The 16,264-nt window shown below is 35.1% G+C and overlaps 2 protein-coding genes across 3 annotated transcripts; both read left to right on the plus strand.

Annotated features, from left to right (window-relative positions):
* The first annotated feature begins 928 nt into the window (after positions 1-928).
* Positions 929-11,750, plus strand: LOC142984855 (uncharacterized). Of its 2 annotated transcripts, XM_076132710.1 has the most exons (6): positions 930-1,146; positions 7,514-7,615; positions 9,410-9,490; positions 9,908-10,006; positions 10,457-10,548; positions 11,410-11,750. In XM_076132710.1, exons 1-6 carry the CDS (start codon positions 1,089-1,091, stop codon positions 11,722-11,724), a joined length of 747 nt encoding a protein of 248 aa, XP_075988825.1. In that variant the 5' UTR covers positions 930-1,088; the 3' UTR covers positions 11,725-11,750. The 2 variants fall into 2 exon arrangements, with proteins under 2 accessions (XP_075988826.1, XP_075988825.1); XM_076132711.1 differs by lacking the exon at positions 7,514-7,615 and having other exon boundaries at positions 929-1,146.
* Positions 11,751-12,438: 688 nt separating this feature from the next.
* LOC142984885 (uncharacterized) lies at positions 12,439-15,737 on the plus strand. Its single transcript, XM_076132752.1, has 4 exons — positions 12,439-12,552; positions 13,403-13,495; positions 13,844-13,951; positions 14,517-15,737. Exons 1-4 carry the CDS (start codon positions 12,507-12,509, stop codon positions 14,651-14,653), a joined length of 384 nt encoding a protein of 127 aa, XP_075988867.1. The 5' UTR covers positions 12,439-12,506; the 3' UTR covers positions 14,654-15,737.
* The last annotated feature ends 527 nt before the right edge of the window (positions 15,738-16,264 follow it).

The following is a 16,264-nucleotide window of genomic DNA, read 5'->3' on the forward strand; positions in this document are numbered from 1 at the left end:
TACTCAGAAACCGAGGGATAATCGGTTTTACTTACGCGAACTGATTAATGGCAGACTTTAGCGCAACACTTATTACGACCGTACGTTAAGTAATTAATGATCGTTTGTTAATTGTTTTAATATAAAGTCCAAGCATTTAACTTTCATTGAAGTGATATTGGCTCTACCATATCGTAGTTAAATAATAAACTTGTTTTAATCAGAGCGAATCTGTTTAGGTTCTGTCTGACAGATTATTAAATCAATATTATTATAAAAAGGGAACGATGGCCGCCAAGCAATAAGTCATTTATTTACTCCTTTAAAAAACAACGTAGATTGTGTTTTTTAATTATTACTCATTCATGTGTTTTGTCATTGATAATTAAAATGTTAACTTACGAAAAACGTTTTAGCAAGTTATAATCGATTCATTAATACACGATTAATCGATTTAAATCTTTTATTTTGCCACACACTATCACTCAACTTGGTTTCACGGAATATGAAAGTAGTGGAGCGTGTCTAATAGAAAGGCCTAAGCACCATACTAAACTACGCAAAAATATACTTTCATACCAGTTCATAAAGTGCTAAATAGAATATAAAATTAATATTATTTATGTCTCAAGGGTAAGGGACAGGTGGAAGTGAATGGGAACTCACACATCGGTACTAGATGCATATAGTCTGGAACCATTTGAATTCAGACTTTAATGTCTAGCAGTAGAGTTTAATTTTATTCAACAGTCCTTGAGCACTTAATGCAAAAAGTTATGAAATTCTGAACACATGGAACACCACGTTCTTTTCAAAATAATCGGAAATACATGACTAATTGCAAAAGAATTGCATCTTAATTACGTAATGCATAGGGTCGTAATTTAAATGCTAATGACATGTACTTACGACGCTTTAACGACGGAGAAAGTTGTGTTTGTTCCTCGTTCGTAATTTGTATTCAGTTTGGCGGCAAAACTGGCAGTCGATGGTCGTTTTTGTTTTTTAAATTTTTACTTTTACAAATATGGTGGCGATTACGATGTGTTTTTTGTGATAAATTATTTTGTGAAATAAATCAGTGATATTTATATTGTGTACAGTGTAAAATGCAGACATTTAAAATGTGTGTGAATTGGTTTATGTTTCTCTTCCTACTTTCTTTTGGTGAGTTTATTCAAATATGTAAACATTAAATCCGCATAGGGCCGTATTCAAAGATGGCGATGTTTTTTTGTAAATATTTATAATAATATCACGCCTTTTGCCTTATAAGGCATGACTGTGGACATGTACAACCTCTATAGTAACTTTTCCATTGGTTTTAAGAAACAAAAACCAAGTTTAAAGTTCGAAAATGTGCGTTGAAAGAATACAAATTATTACGCCATTAATTTGAAAATCTTTTTAAAATAAATGAATAATTATTGAAACGCGCGTTTGAAATATTAAATAGTTGATAAATCGGTCGTTTTTTAGTGCCACTGGCACAGAAAGTGGTTATATAATTTGTATTTTAATTATTTAGTTACCATTTTAGAGTTAGCCAGTCGTAACACTTTCGTTCGTTCATTCATGTTTTAAATTAGAAGGTTGTGTTTATATTGTGTAATATAATAGGTATAACAGCTGTTATCTTTTCGGAGACAGACAGACATAGCAAGGTCTATACTATACCTATCTACATAATATTATTATATAAGTATTTAAAAAAGACAACTGCCGCACCGGCACTAATCATTGCTTTTATGTCGCGGGGACTTTTACAAACATAATAATATGAACAACGGACACAAAGTACAACCAGACCCGAAACAACTATTTGTGGATCATACAAATAATTGTTCCATGTCGGAATCGAACCCGCGACCTCTCGACGCAGTAGTAGCGGCTTGGCGGCTCTAACCACTGAGCCACGGCAGTCAAGAAACTTGAAGATTGTGTCGGACTGGGGGACTTTATGAACGTAGAAAGCATTGTATTTTGCAATTATTTATTTCTTCCGGGAATCGAACACACTACATAATAACCCGATGTTAAACTAAACTGTAGTAGAGCATGAAATATTGCAATTTCAGACAGTAAAAGTCGATTAATTGTAAAATAAGTAAAGCTAAATTCTTTACGAAAAAGTTGTTCGTTATTTAGGTACATACCTATCTAATATAAAATTCTCGCGTCACAGTTTTCGTTGCCATACTCCTCCGAAACGGCATTGTGAGCATATTGAGTAGGTCTGAGAATCGGCCCACATCTATTTTTCATACCCCTAAGTGGCACTTTTTTTTTATTTATATGGCAAAACAACAATTACCGGGTCAGCTAGTAATAATTTACTTGGGTACATTTTAAAATTTAGATCTGAAATCTAGTACATACAAGCGCCAATGTAACAACGTCCTGGGTTCGATTACTGGGTCGAAAGCAAGCACGGAAATCTTATTACTTGTACCTATAGTCAGACTTTTTTAAAACCATATATCACTTATCTTAAAAAAAAAATATTTAGACAACTTCATTGAGATTTCTTCAAAACACTATACTAATTTCGAAAGAGATGTCTCTAGTTATTCCTTCACAAATAACTTGGAAACCACAGATATTTATAAAACAGAATGTTCCACTCACTTATGTTTGGTCACACGTTCGAATCCCACCTGTGACACTACTGACATGACTTCTAAACTTTTGACACAAACCTTCGACCTTAACTAGGTGTTAATAAAATTGGTATATTGCTATAAAAATGTACATTATGATGTAAATAGTCCTTCAGAAACGAGTTAGCATTTGTCTATGACCCTTGAGCTCTATGGGATGGTAGTGTAAATTGCAGAACACAAGGTCTTGGGTTCGAGACATGCAAACCTTTTTTTTTTAAGTCAACTCCCGCATTAAGAATTGCTCTTGTGTCGCGGGGACTTTTACAAACATACAAACAACGGACACTAAGCACGACCAGACCCGAAACAATTATTTGTGGATCGCACAAATAACTCTTGTGGAAATCGAACCCACGATCTCCCGTCGCAATGGAGGCCTACATAATATCAAACCTGTTATATCCGAAGGTTTAGACAGATGTATGAAATATACCCGTCCGTAATAACAATTTTGGTCCCATGTAATAAGGGGCGAGCCTATCGCTTTATATCGACCCGTTACCAAACTATGAAGAAATAAGTATCCTGATATAACTTAGAATTTGCACTTTGCCCGACCCGGGTTTCAAACCCGAGACTACGTGATAAGCAGTTGTATACACTATTGACCAGACCGCAGGGGCAGTGAATCACAATTTTCACAATTTTGAAAATTATCTTTCGTCCACATGGACCTTTAATTGAGGAACCACCACTAAATTAATTTTAAGGCCAGTTAAAAGTAAACGGACCTTTCTGTTGACCCTATCAAGGATATAGCGTTAATATATCCGGATATTTCGAAATTGCTGTCAGCCTTGATTTAGAGCATTTTTTTTGTTAAATATAAACTTATTAAATATTACATACAGCTATAATTCTTTCCTGGTTGTTGCACTTTTTTCACATTTACGGCCAGTTTCTTCATCAAAAGTAACAGCCAAAATATAGGGGTAAAGTAAAAATTATAGTCAAATTTGTCTCTTCACGAATTTATTGATAGTTTTATGAAGAAACAGATTTGCTTTACTGCACAAAAGTCAAGTAAAATTCACATGTCTTTAGCGGTTACTTTAGATATGTATAATGAACCTGGCGGTTAACCAACCTGTCGGATAATGACGTATTTAAGTACACAAAATAACATAAAGAATTACTCCTCATTCATAAACACACTATAAACCTATTTTAGTTAAAAAGCTACTATAATATGTTTTCTCTTTTGCATTTCGCTAAGGAGTGAAAGAAACAAAGCACTTTATAACACTTTTGAAACTTTATATATTTTTATGAATTAGAGGAATAAATGTTTTGTAAACTTTTACAAACATACAAATTACTAACACAAAGAACAACCCTAACTCTAAAAGTAAACTCCAATCAGACGTGACAAGGACAAATGCGGGAATCTTACCTAAAAAAAAACTAGTTTTTATTTGTTGTTACGTTAGAGGTGAAGAAACAAATCTAATCAGGCATAACGATTGGATAACTTACTTTCTCAGTTATGATAAGACTTGCACTCACCGGTCGGTAAACTGGTTAACAATTATTAAACTTACATCGCGATAAGTTCAGATAGTAATAGGACCTAACTGCATATAATATTAGTAAAGATTCCGGGAAATTACCAAACGGCTTTTCAAGACCCATACGTAGCAGAAATATTTAGACTTAGTCGCACCCAGATTCATGTGACCAAGTAAGAACTAATCCGATAAGGTACTTTGGAATTCACAGTTCATGGAGTCTCTTTTAAGCTGACTTAGCGTATTTTTATTCAAAGAAGGTATACATAATTACGAGAGAACATTTGAAGTCAAAAGCACAACAGCGCGGAAGGAAAAAGACTTGCAAGCGGGCACCCACCAAAAACTTTACTTCGGCTACATTGCTTTAGGGAGAGCTCTTCTAACTTAGATTCGTTTTATTGGCCTATCTGTACTGAGACTGCCTCATTGTTGGGCAAAGGCTTCCCTAAACTCATCTATCAGTTGCAATCCTCAACCATTTCCTGCCAGCCATCCAGATAGGTGCCAAAATCGTCATGTTTCCATTATATGCACCCGTCCGAATAGCGCCTAGCCATATTCACCTATATTTGACAGATTCTCTTCGTGGACTACATCTATTTTTGTTTACCGTCTACAGATTTACATGACTAAACGTGCAATCAAACATCCATCATTTAAAATAAATAGACACAGAAAAAAGATTACGTATTATATTCATTTACTTTCTAATACCTGGCTGAACAACTTGACACCTTGACAGGTTCCAACTAAATGATTTTAAACAAAAACTACACTTTCGATGCACTGGCAAAATTAATAAAAAATAAAATAATATTGTGAGACAACTCACACACGGTCATTTAATTCCCAACTAAGCAGAGCTTGTGCTATGGTAACCAAATAACTGATAAACATCCATACTAATATTATAAATGCGAAAGTAACTCTGTCTGTCTGTTACTCAATCACGCATAAACTACAGAACCAATTTGCATGAAATTTGGTATGGAGATACTTTGATACCCGAGAAAGGACATAGGCTATATATCATCACGCTACGACCAAAAGAAGCAGAGAACCAGTAAAAAATGTTACAAAAACGGGGAAAAATTTCACCCATCCTCTCTTATTGGACGCAAGAGAAGTTGCGCGGGTCAGCTAGTTCTTATATAATTCTAAATACATACTTATATAGATAAATTGACAAGCAGGCTCAGAACAAATACTCGTGCTCATCACACAAAGATTTGTCGACAGATTCACACGTTAGATAGTATTTGATTATCCTACTAATCCTACTAATAGTAAAATGCGAAAGTTTGTGAGTATGTATGGATGTTTGTTACTCTTTCACGCAAATACTACTGAATCGATTACGATGAAATTTGGTATGTAGGTAGTTGGAGACCCAGAATAACACAAAGGCTACTTTTTCACTTTTCATTGGATCGGGATTTACACGGGAAGGGCGAAGTCGCGGGCGGCCTCTAGTGTAAAATTTACTTTATTATTATATTTAATTAATTTATTTGCTCAGGTACAAACTATAAAGTAACATATAAACCAATCACGTTACTACAGCGATTGCTTCTTACGCGAATATTACTTAACGCAGCCTTGTGTGTATGTATGTCACGACGTATCTCACGACTGTCTGGCGCAATTATGACGGGTTTTGTCACAGGGTTCGACTCCGGTCAAGGCTGTTTTTGTTATACAGTTTTGTTGGCGCTAAACTGTAGTTAAGATGTGCAAGGTAATTAATGTCGTAATTAATTTAAATCTTGACATTAATAAGACCCTTGCCCCACTGCCAGGCAAGGGTCTCCTCCCGCGGGAAGGGTTAGGCCTTGAGTCCACCACGTGGGCCAAGTGCGGCTTATAGTGATAATAATCAAAACATATGACAAACTAAATTCTGTCCACCACTTTTTCTTCGTAAAAAACTCTCGGGGTAAAAAGTGGCCTATGTATCAATCTAGATTATAAGCTATCAGTGTACAACATTTTACTTAAATCCGTTCACTAGTTTGTACGAAGTAGGATAAGATTTCGCTCAGAAGATACGTCTTAAAAGAGTGTTTTATTCGAAAAGGTCACATGTGTCGTAATGGTAACCGGCGGTCTTTTATGACAAGATGCATGGATTGGATGTGAATGAAGTAAATAAGTTTATAAATATTAGTCGTAGCAAGTGGTGTTCGTTGGTCTATGCCTACCCATATGTTGAAAAGGCTAAATTTTATGGAGGCACGTATTTAAAGAAGAAACATTGAATGTACAATATTATACAGATCTATACGATTTTGGTTACTATATTTATAAAAAAAGGCATAAATTGCACTGTAAAATATGTATTATGCACTTGGGTACCGATTTTCGCTCATAGCTAGTTGTGCTCATCGGTCGGTAAACGATATGTGGATTAAGCAACCGTGGGCGCGGTCATTCTATAGATGGGTGACCGCATAGGCTCGTAAAATGTGGTCCCGGTTGTTGTCAATGAATATAACAGTCGTTAAGTCAAAGGCCTTTCGGGCGGCTTTAACAACTTTGACACTAGGTTGACCACTAACCATACGATAGATAGATAGGTACCGATGTACATATTTTCCAATAAAAGTAGCCAGTCCAGTCTACCCTCGTTGCGTAAAAGGCGTGATATTTTGTACCTATGTATATTATGTAAATATTACGTATGTAAGTATTTAAATAGTATAAGAAATGTATATAATAATTTTGTATGTAACATGTATTTTGTCTCTACAGGAAATTATGTAAATACCCTTATTTACTATTTAACTAACACATTATGCGTAAATGTCCGGACTTAGTACCTTGAAAAATTACATTTATGTTTGCGTTTTTCAGAAATGTTATATATTTTTTAATTTGTACAGATAGTCCTTTGAAATATTATATTTAAACTTGCGTTTTTCAGCACTATTTTTTTAATGTATACTGGGTCAGTAGAAGCTTAAGTTTAATAATTAAGTTTAATTAAGTTCAAGTTTGTGGGGTCGCCACCCTTGTCCCCCAGTTCAAACCCTTTCCAAGATGGCGGCCGGGGGACAGTTTCAGCCAATAGTTGTTGTAATAAAATTCCCTTTCTTTCACTGTTTTTGGAAATCACCTAGCACACTCAATACTTAGCCACGTAAAAAGGAATTTATTCTTTCCTAATATTCTTATAAATAAGTATCTTAAGGTTCCTTCTACACAGTAGTCAGTATCAATAGTGGTAATAGCGTAGAACAATTTGCAAAATAATTGTAAATAAAAATTTTAACCTACCAATACTTCAAACTGTAATTTTCATAATCAGAAATCAATCAACACATTTTCAAGCACCGTATTTCAGCTTTTCCCATGTCACAGATGTTCGTGAAAGCTTCGCCGCGCCAGGCAAGGACCTAGACACCCTAGGTCTAGGCGACCTGGACAACCTACGGTATCCGACATACCGCAAAACTAATCGTGGTAAAATACTCGATATTTTTCGTAGTTTCCTTCTAGATGGTTCGACGTCGGAATGATTTATGATTATTGGTGCATTTTGCAATTTTTTGGGTTGTTTTTTTTCTTACATTTATTGGTGGATATTTTATATATTTTAAGGTGTTTTTTCTCATTATTATTTGATGCGTATTTTATTTATTTTTTTGGTGTTTTTTCTCATTATTTTAAGTTTATATTTTATTGTTTGAGGCTGTATTTTCATACTTTTGGTGGTGCATTATCATTTACCATTTTTTGTATTTAGTTTTTTTTATTGTATTCCTGGCTATATTTTCATTATTCTATGTTACCGGTGCTGTGAACTATTTATATTTTGATGCAGAATACATTTTTCATTGTCATCAAGAATCAACTTTTTTCAGAAAGTGGTGCGTATTGCAAATAGGATTTTTTTTCCACGCAACCAGCCTTGATTAGGCACTATTATAAACGGATTTAAGATAAAGAAAAAGTCAGAAACCCTTTCAGGGCTACTCCTATACCGAATTAAATACAAATCTAAACACTTATTTTTGGAAAACGTTGATTCTTAACAATCGCACGAAGTAGACTTTTCCGTACCTATTAAATATTTAGTACATATTATTGTTATATGGTTTTCATTTTCTCATCATTCTATTATATTTTAGTATAGCATAATTTATTACAAATTGTAGCTTCATAAAGATTTCATCTACTTTCATATTGACCAATATTCATTTCATTATGTTCCTGGTATTCTCATTACACTATTCGGCTTAAAAACCATTTCTAATTATTCATAACTTCATAACGTACATTATTTACTTAAAACACAAACTATCAATGACTTAATGCTTAATTTAACAATAGTAATAGTCTAAGTTAGACCTCATTACATAACTAGCTTGCTTATGTAAAATCCGCATACCTAAGTTTAGTGGGACAATCGTGATTCATTCATTAGCTATTATAATAATATAGCTTTATTTATAGGCGATGGAAAATACGCAACGTACGCAATGTACGGAGAATTGGGTCATTTATTTGCTTAACTTAGATGCTCAACGTATACCTATAATTAAACTCTGAACCATGTTTGTTGCAATAAATAATTTTGAATTTCTGATTTCATACGTGGAATCTACAGAAAAATCCTTGCCACTACGAATTTCTCGACAGCTAGCCGGTGCTTAGTTGTTAGAGAATTGCGCTACAGACGTGATGAAACTAGATTTAAATGTCCAGTTGCAGATTTGTCTTTGTAATTTAATAGATTTTTTTATCCATAACTGTGTAACTCCTAGGCAAGGGTCTCCTCTTGGACTTGGCTTTGAGTCCACCACGCTGGCAAAGTGCAGGTTACGGACTATGCATGACCTCAAGATATATGTTAAAGAATTTTAGGCATGCAAGTTTTCATCATGATGTTTTCCTTCATCCTTAGAGCAAGTGATCATTATTTTTAATACGTCATAACTTCGAAAAGTCATATGTGTGTTGCCTTGGGTTCGAACCATCGACCACTTGCGTGAATTCGAATGGTTCGAACTTGAGCTGCTACACATTTTTATCAAATAAATATATCAAATATATATATTATATGCTTTTTAATTTTCATCTCGATTTCAGGGGCAAAACCAGCCTTGCAAAATGGAGCTTAGTCATAATATCTACTTGGTTATGGTCATTAGGTTATGGAGGACTCGGCAGCATATGGTTCGCTCATTGTGGCTTTGGGTAGCAGTTCCAGACACACAAAATGGAGCCATATTAATTTAATATTTTCTCTTTCAGCGTCCGGAGCCCTCATCATTCCAGAAGAATTGCCCTCGCTGTTATCAGTAGCTTACTCTAATATACCACCGATAAAGAAAGGTAAGGAGAATCTTATATAAACATACTGCAAATTGAGTAATTGTGGTTTGTAAAGAAAGTTCCGACATCTGATCTTAGTTGACTTCTACTGTAACTTTTGATTGGCATGAGTAGTGGAGCCTGCTGCGGTGCAGTGTCGGGTTCGAATCCCAGGTTAAGGTAAAAAAATTGCTTAGAGTTAGGAAGTTGAGGATGTACACCTACGTGCCTCGAAAAGCACGTAAAGCCGTCAATCCTGCACTTGACCTCTCCCTGGTCGTGTCGGTTATCCGTCACACCGGACTATGAGAGTGTACCTGTGTATTGAACACACACGCGCGACACTATAAACAGTTGGTTTGTCCCAACTACCGCTGCTAAAGATCGACTAGCTCATTATTATTACTACAACTTACTAAATGTTAAAACTATTTTCAGGAACGGATTCCCGCGTGGGCTTCGGCTTCGCTTTCGGCAACCATGCCGACTTCCAAGTTATGTTCGAACTTGGACCACAGACTAACACTAAAGCTTTAGGTAAGTATTTGATCCTTAAAAAATATAATGGAGGATTCCAAGGCGGAATTGAATAAGAATAATAGATATGGCACCCATCCACTAAACAACCTAAGGAAGCATAGCTTAACCTGATAGATTTTTGCGAGTATTGTTATTTAGCCATGAGTTCTTCCATTAGAAATTTTGAATAGCAGATCTTATTTCACTACTATTATTTTTTTACAAATGTTTAGTAGTTGTTCATAAACAATTATGTTCATTAGCGCGATTCTGTACAGTCGGTACTTTCGAGTATCGAATGTTTGACATTTAAAATGTACTGTCAAAATAGTACCTACGACGCCCGTTAGAGGCGCTGATCAGACTTTCATAGAAAATATCTCGATATTCGATAATGATAGATAATCGAGCTACAGCAATAAAAATAAGAAGACATAATAGTTAATAATAATATTTTAACACTTACAGATGGCACCGGCTTCCAGTCAGGACAGGCATCTTCAAGTAACGCCAAGCGGCAAGCGCCTTCACCACCTAAAATCACCAAGAATAGAGAAAAGGTAATTATTACTCTCTCATATTTAAGGAAAAATGTGCAGAAATCTACAAACTAATTCTAGGTTTTGTTCTGCCATTCCCATAATACATTTAATCTTCTTAATCGATGTTTAATAATGATATAGATTAAACGTAAATTTAACTCATCACGGTACCACTGTTGGGGTAGAGGTCTCTTCCCGGAATCAGAGAGAGATTAAGCTTTGAGCCCATTACCCCAATCAGGTGCGGGTTTCCGGGGTGTAACCTAACACCTCGTTTACAGACACTACTCCTACGTTTACAGACATTCATAAAATCACGCCTTGTGGCGTTCTTTGGTCTCTGCATTCCCCTTTGGGAATTGATATTGGCAGAGAGAGACCAAATAACGTCACTTGGTACGATCCCTACAAACTTCCCTTGCCTCATTCCTTCAGACTGCCTCCGTGGCGCAGTGGTTTAGGTCGCCACGGCGATGCCACTGCGTCGGGAGGTCGTGGGTTCGATTCCCACACGGAACAAATAGTGCGATCCACAAATGATGGTTTCGGGTCTGGTTGTACTTTGTGTCCGTTGTTTGTATGTTTGTAAAAGTCCCCGCGACACAAGAGCAATTCTTAGTGCAGGAGTTGTCTTTAAAAAGAAACAAAAAATAGATAAACTATTCACATCCATACATCTTGTTAAACTCTCGGAAAATGTATTAATTATTTTGTATTTACATTTTACTCATGAAGTTTTCTTTGACCGGTATTCTTGTTGTCTTTTTAAACCACTTTGAAACACCTTCGGTTTAGAAGTTGTATGGGAGACCAATGCTTAAACTAAAATAAATTTGCTATATTTCTTTCAAAACAATCATATTTCCACTCCAATTCCAGCTTCTTCAATCAGAAGGCAGCAAATACCTCCAGAACTGGGCGCAGAAGATGAAATCTCCCCAAAAACCTCACGAAGATCTCCCCAAACCGGGAGACGTGCCGAACTTAGAAGAATCCATGGTAGAACTAATAAAGAACGAGAAAGGAGAATACGAAATACACCAGCCACAGCCCGGGAACCTTCCGTCTAATGTTCTAGAAGATCTGATCAAGCTGTACAGGGTTAAGAGCGAGGCCGCGAAACAGATGGGTAGCCGGTCCGAGGCTGAGGTCAAGAAGATTACTGAAGACTTGTCTAATGTCGATCTAGATTAGTTTTGGAATAAATGTGGTTTATAGAATTGTGGTTGTTTTATTAAACAAATAGATTTAAAACTCAAATTGCCATAGTAAAAATTACAGTCGTAAGCAATTTTCGTTAGATGAATAATGCATGTACCGGGTTCGAATCCCTTCGTGTCTTTATGTTGTGTATGGAAGAACAGAACTTTGGGCATCCTAACATAAAAATTCTCAATCAATAAGAATTGGTTTAAACATTATTTAAATACACTTTATTAATACGATTTAAAAATCCAATAAGATCGCCCGAGGTAAAAAGTATTCTATAAATAACTATCTATTTGCAAATTTCATAAAAATACTTTATTAGATTTTGTATGATAAATGAACAAACATACATACAGCCATCCTCTCAAGCTACTACTAGTAATGTAAAGATATAAGACTTGTTATATTAAAAAGAAGTCATTTAAATAAATCAGAGAAAAACCCTAACCACACAAAAAAATAATTGCTATGAAATAAATTTCATAATAAAAATTATATTTTGAACCGCAAGACTTTATGTTCATGACTGCCAACCGACAATAGATGGCGTTGTACCTAGCAAAATTTTCAACAACGGCACACAATATGCCTTCTAAAAACATAAGTACATAAGCAGTCCTTTACCGATATTTTTTATACATAGTTAGCAACGTTTAATTAATACATAATTACTATGAGAACTTACAACAATAGACAATTGCTTGAACGGTACTGTTCGATATTGTCATTGCTTGTTCAAAGTGAGTAAATACAGACGTTTGTGAAAAATGATTGAAAAATTGTTTATTTATGTGTTAATTGTGATTTTGAAATGTGAGTACCTATTCCGAATTGTTTTTTTAAATATGAAGAAATAACAGTAAATTATAAATAGTAGATTGTCTATTAGGAACCGGTTATAAAAAAAATGTAGTCACTAGTTAATCAAATTTAAAATGGCAAAGAGAAGGGTTCGATTTTCTGGTCAAGCGGTATTGTTTTTGACCTAATAAATCGCAACAGATAGATGTTTAATGCCCAGTTTCTGAGCACATTTAGCGGCAGTTTATCTATTCAATAGCGTTTTCTTTTTATATGAGTTTACACGCTATTGAAAAGATAAACTACCGCTAAATGTACCTCAGAGACCGGGGGTAAATGAGACGAATCAAAACAAAACACGCCATAACCGTATATGAGCTATGAAAATATAAGTAATAACTTTCATAAGTAATCTATACTAATATAATAAAGCTGAAGAGTTTGTTTGTTTGTTTGTTTGTCTGTTTGAACGCGCTAATCTCGGGAACTACTGGTGCGATTTGAAAAATTCTTTCTGTGTTAGATAGCCCATTTATCGAGGAAGGCTATAGGCTATATATCATCACGCTACGACCAATAGGAGCAGAGTACCAGTGAAAAATGTTACAAAAACGGGAAAAATTATGATTCTCTTATGTGACGCAAGCGAAGTTGCGCGGGTCAGCTAGTTATAATATATTGTGGAATGAAAGGACAGTGTCGGAGCCAACAGGATGTATTGGTTGAATAGAAAATGTGATAAAGAAACAAGACGATAGAAGTAGACGTTGAAGAATGGTAGCAATTTTAAACAGAAATTAAACTGACTTCCCAGGAACTAATGAAATTATTAGGTTTTCAGTATATCTTATATGTTTATCAGGTATAGCAACTGATGGTATATTTCTGGTGGTACCTGAAGATGTGCCGGCTGGGTTCGCAGCCATTTATGGTTTTGCTCCACCGTTACATAAAGGTTTGTATAATAATCAACTATCTATGTTAAAATTCATGAAAAACATTCGACGTTCATTGAAAGTAAGTATAGCAGAAAGAAAGACTTTCGTTTTATCATTTACTAGCGCCCCGCCCCGCCTTCGCCCGGTTTAATTAGTTAGGTATATTACAAAAAATCCTTTACAACTTATCACCCTATCTATTAAAAAAACATTATTCGTTGCGTAGTTTTAAAGATCTAAGCATACATAATTACATACATACAGACATAAGGACGGACGCGGGAAGCGACTTTGCTTTCTTACTTAACTCTATCTAGGTTTAATTGTTCGTTCTATTAACTATATTCTAAATATACCGTTTTCAGGGAACGATCATCGCATCGGTTTTGGATTTCGTTTCGGCAACCACGCTGACTTCCAAATTTTGTACGAATTTGGACCACAAACAGTCACTAAACCATTACAAGCTTCAAGTAAGTATAATAATTATATTTACCTTAGAAATTAGTTTTCACAGCTTGAAATTCGTAACGAAGAAAACGGCTACCACCGTCTACCAGCTAATGCGAAAACGCTTGGATGTCGTCGGCTCGATGGTCACATGGAAGAAATATTCGCGTAATCCACTGTGAAATAAAAAAGAAATAGTTAGGTAACTAATTGGAACAAAAATATTGTACCTAAGTATAATTTTGACGTCGGCATCGAAATCGTTCAAATTTATCTAGACCAAATAATGATTTGAAGGCTAAACGCAAACTTTTATTATGTCATTGTATATCAAATGTCTAAAACTTCGATTCACATGCGATACTGCTCCGTTACTACCCTAACAACTCACACTCACACAGGGTAATTTGATTCCAAACTAAGCAGAGCTTGTCCTATTGTTACCAAATAACCGATAACAACCAGGCTCCGAATAGATACTCGTGCCCATCACACAAATATTTGTCAAGGGAAGGGCCTTAACCCTCCACACGCGGCGCAACATATTGCAATATTGGTATTAAACATCTACTTTTTTGTTTATTTCAGAGGTTCGTTCAGCAACTTATCGGCAAAGGTTTGTCCGCCGTCGTCCTGTGCTGGAAATATTGTTACGGGCTGGTCTGCTAAAAGACTCCTCTTATAACTACAATGTGATACACGATTGCGATGACGAACCTCGATAGAATTACTTTACTAACACTTATGCCCGTCCCTGAGTCCATTTAGCGGTAGTTTATCTATTCAATAGCGTTTTTGTGAGTTTAAACGCTGTAGTAGTGAAACTACAGCTTAATGTACCTCAGAAACCGGGCGTTAGATAAATTAGTTTAGAAAGAATAGTCACCTAATAAAGAGCCTTGTATGCAACGTCCGTGGTTGGTGGAGGTGTACAAAACTGAATTTATATAAACAATTTTATGAGGCCAGTTACGCTTACCGGTCGGTTAACAATCTGTGGGTTAGGCAAACCTTAGCGCGGTCAATCTACAGTTGGGTGACCGCATAATGGTATTTGAGCTGGGCGTCTCCGTGCTTCGGAGGGCACGTAAAAATTCGATCCCGGCTGTTGTCTACTAAGATAACAGTCGTTAATTAAGCCATTTCAAAGGCCTTGCTAACGGCTTGAACAACTTTGACACTAGGTTGACCACTAACCATACGACAAACAAACAACAAACAACTGAATTTAAAACACTAATGACTCACAGACTTGTTCATTATGCACCTAACAGTGACGTTTTTTAATACACATACTTTATTATGGAAATACCCTCAATTATAAATTATTATCATAAATGATGCACGCGAAGACTCTGCGGTTAGTTGCCGGAACTGGGTACTTGACGGCAGTCAATTCAGCTACTCTTTATGAAATGTCAAAAACACATTTAGTAGGTATAGAAATATATTGTAGTGACGCCATGATATCGTATTTTTGTTGGAATCAAATGAAACTAATAAAATGTTTCAGTCTGTAATAATCACAATTTCAACATTATTTACGATAAAAAGTACCTAGCCTCAACTAGCCTGAATTTTTAGAACCTTTTACGAGTACAAGTTTAATAATTATTTGTTAATCCAGGCAAGTACCCAATTATAGTCGTAATAATAACAATTATAATTAAAAACAAATTAAATGTACATTCTTATATACAGTTCTATTTTATTTTATGACCTTCAAGTTTCCCGCATACCAAGAACGAATTTTACTGAAATATTAAACATATAAATAAATAAGGGTATAAATAAAAGCCATTGCATATTTTTATTCGTTTTATTTCTCATAAAAATGTCCGACTGACTACTGTACATTTTAACCTAGAACGAGAACTCCCGCCAAAATCGGCTCCATTTTGTTTTAATTACATTTTCAAAATGGCGAAGCGTGTATATTAAAGATTAATGATTAGCCTTTCAAGCATCGGTATATTATGTATATGTAGATATATAAGGTACTTTAGAAATATCGGCACATATTTTTTTTAAATTAGTTCAAATGTGTAACTAGAAAAATATTGAAAAACAGTTTTGGTAGTTTCTAACACATTGATAAATTAACAGAAATTGTTTATTTCATTTAAATTATTATTAATAGTTAAAAATTATAGTGTTAGTTAAAGTTGTATACTTCATTTCAACCGACTTAACAAGGGAAGACATCTCAATTATTAATTTAATAAACTTAGTTAATATATTTAACTAATTAAACTCTACCATCCCATTATTGGGCTTAACGCCCCTCCCTGTTGCCCAGCGATTAAGTTATTAGCCCACCACCCACATGGGTTGAA

Source organism: Anticarsia gemmatalis, chromosome 28 (assembly GCF_050436995.1).
Source record: "Anticarsia gemmatalis isolate Benzon Research Colony breed Stoneville strain chromosome 28, ilAntGemm2 primary, whole genome shotgun sequence".
Classification (NCBI taxonomy): Eukaryota; Metazoa; Arthropoda; class Insecta; order Lepidoptera; family Erebidae; genus Anticarsia; species Anticarsia gemmatalis.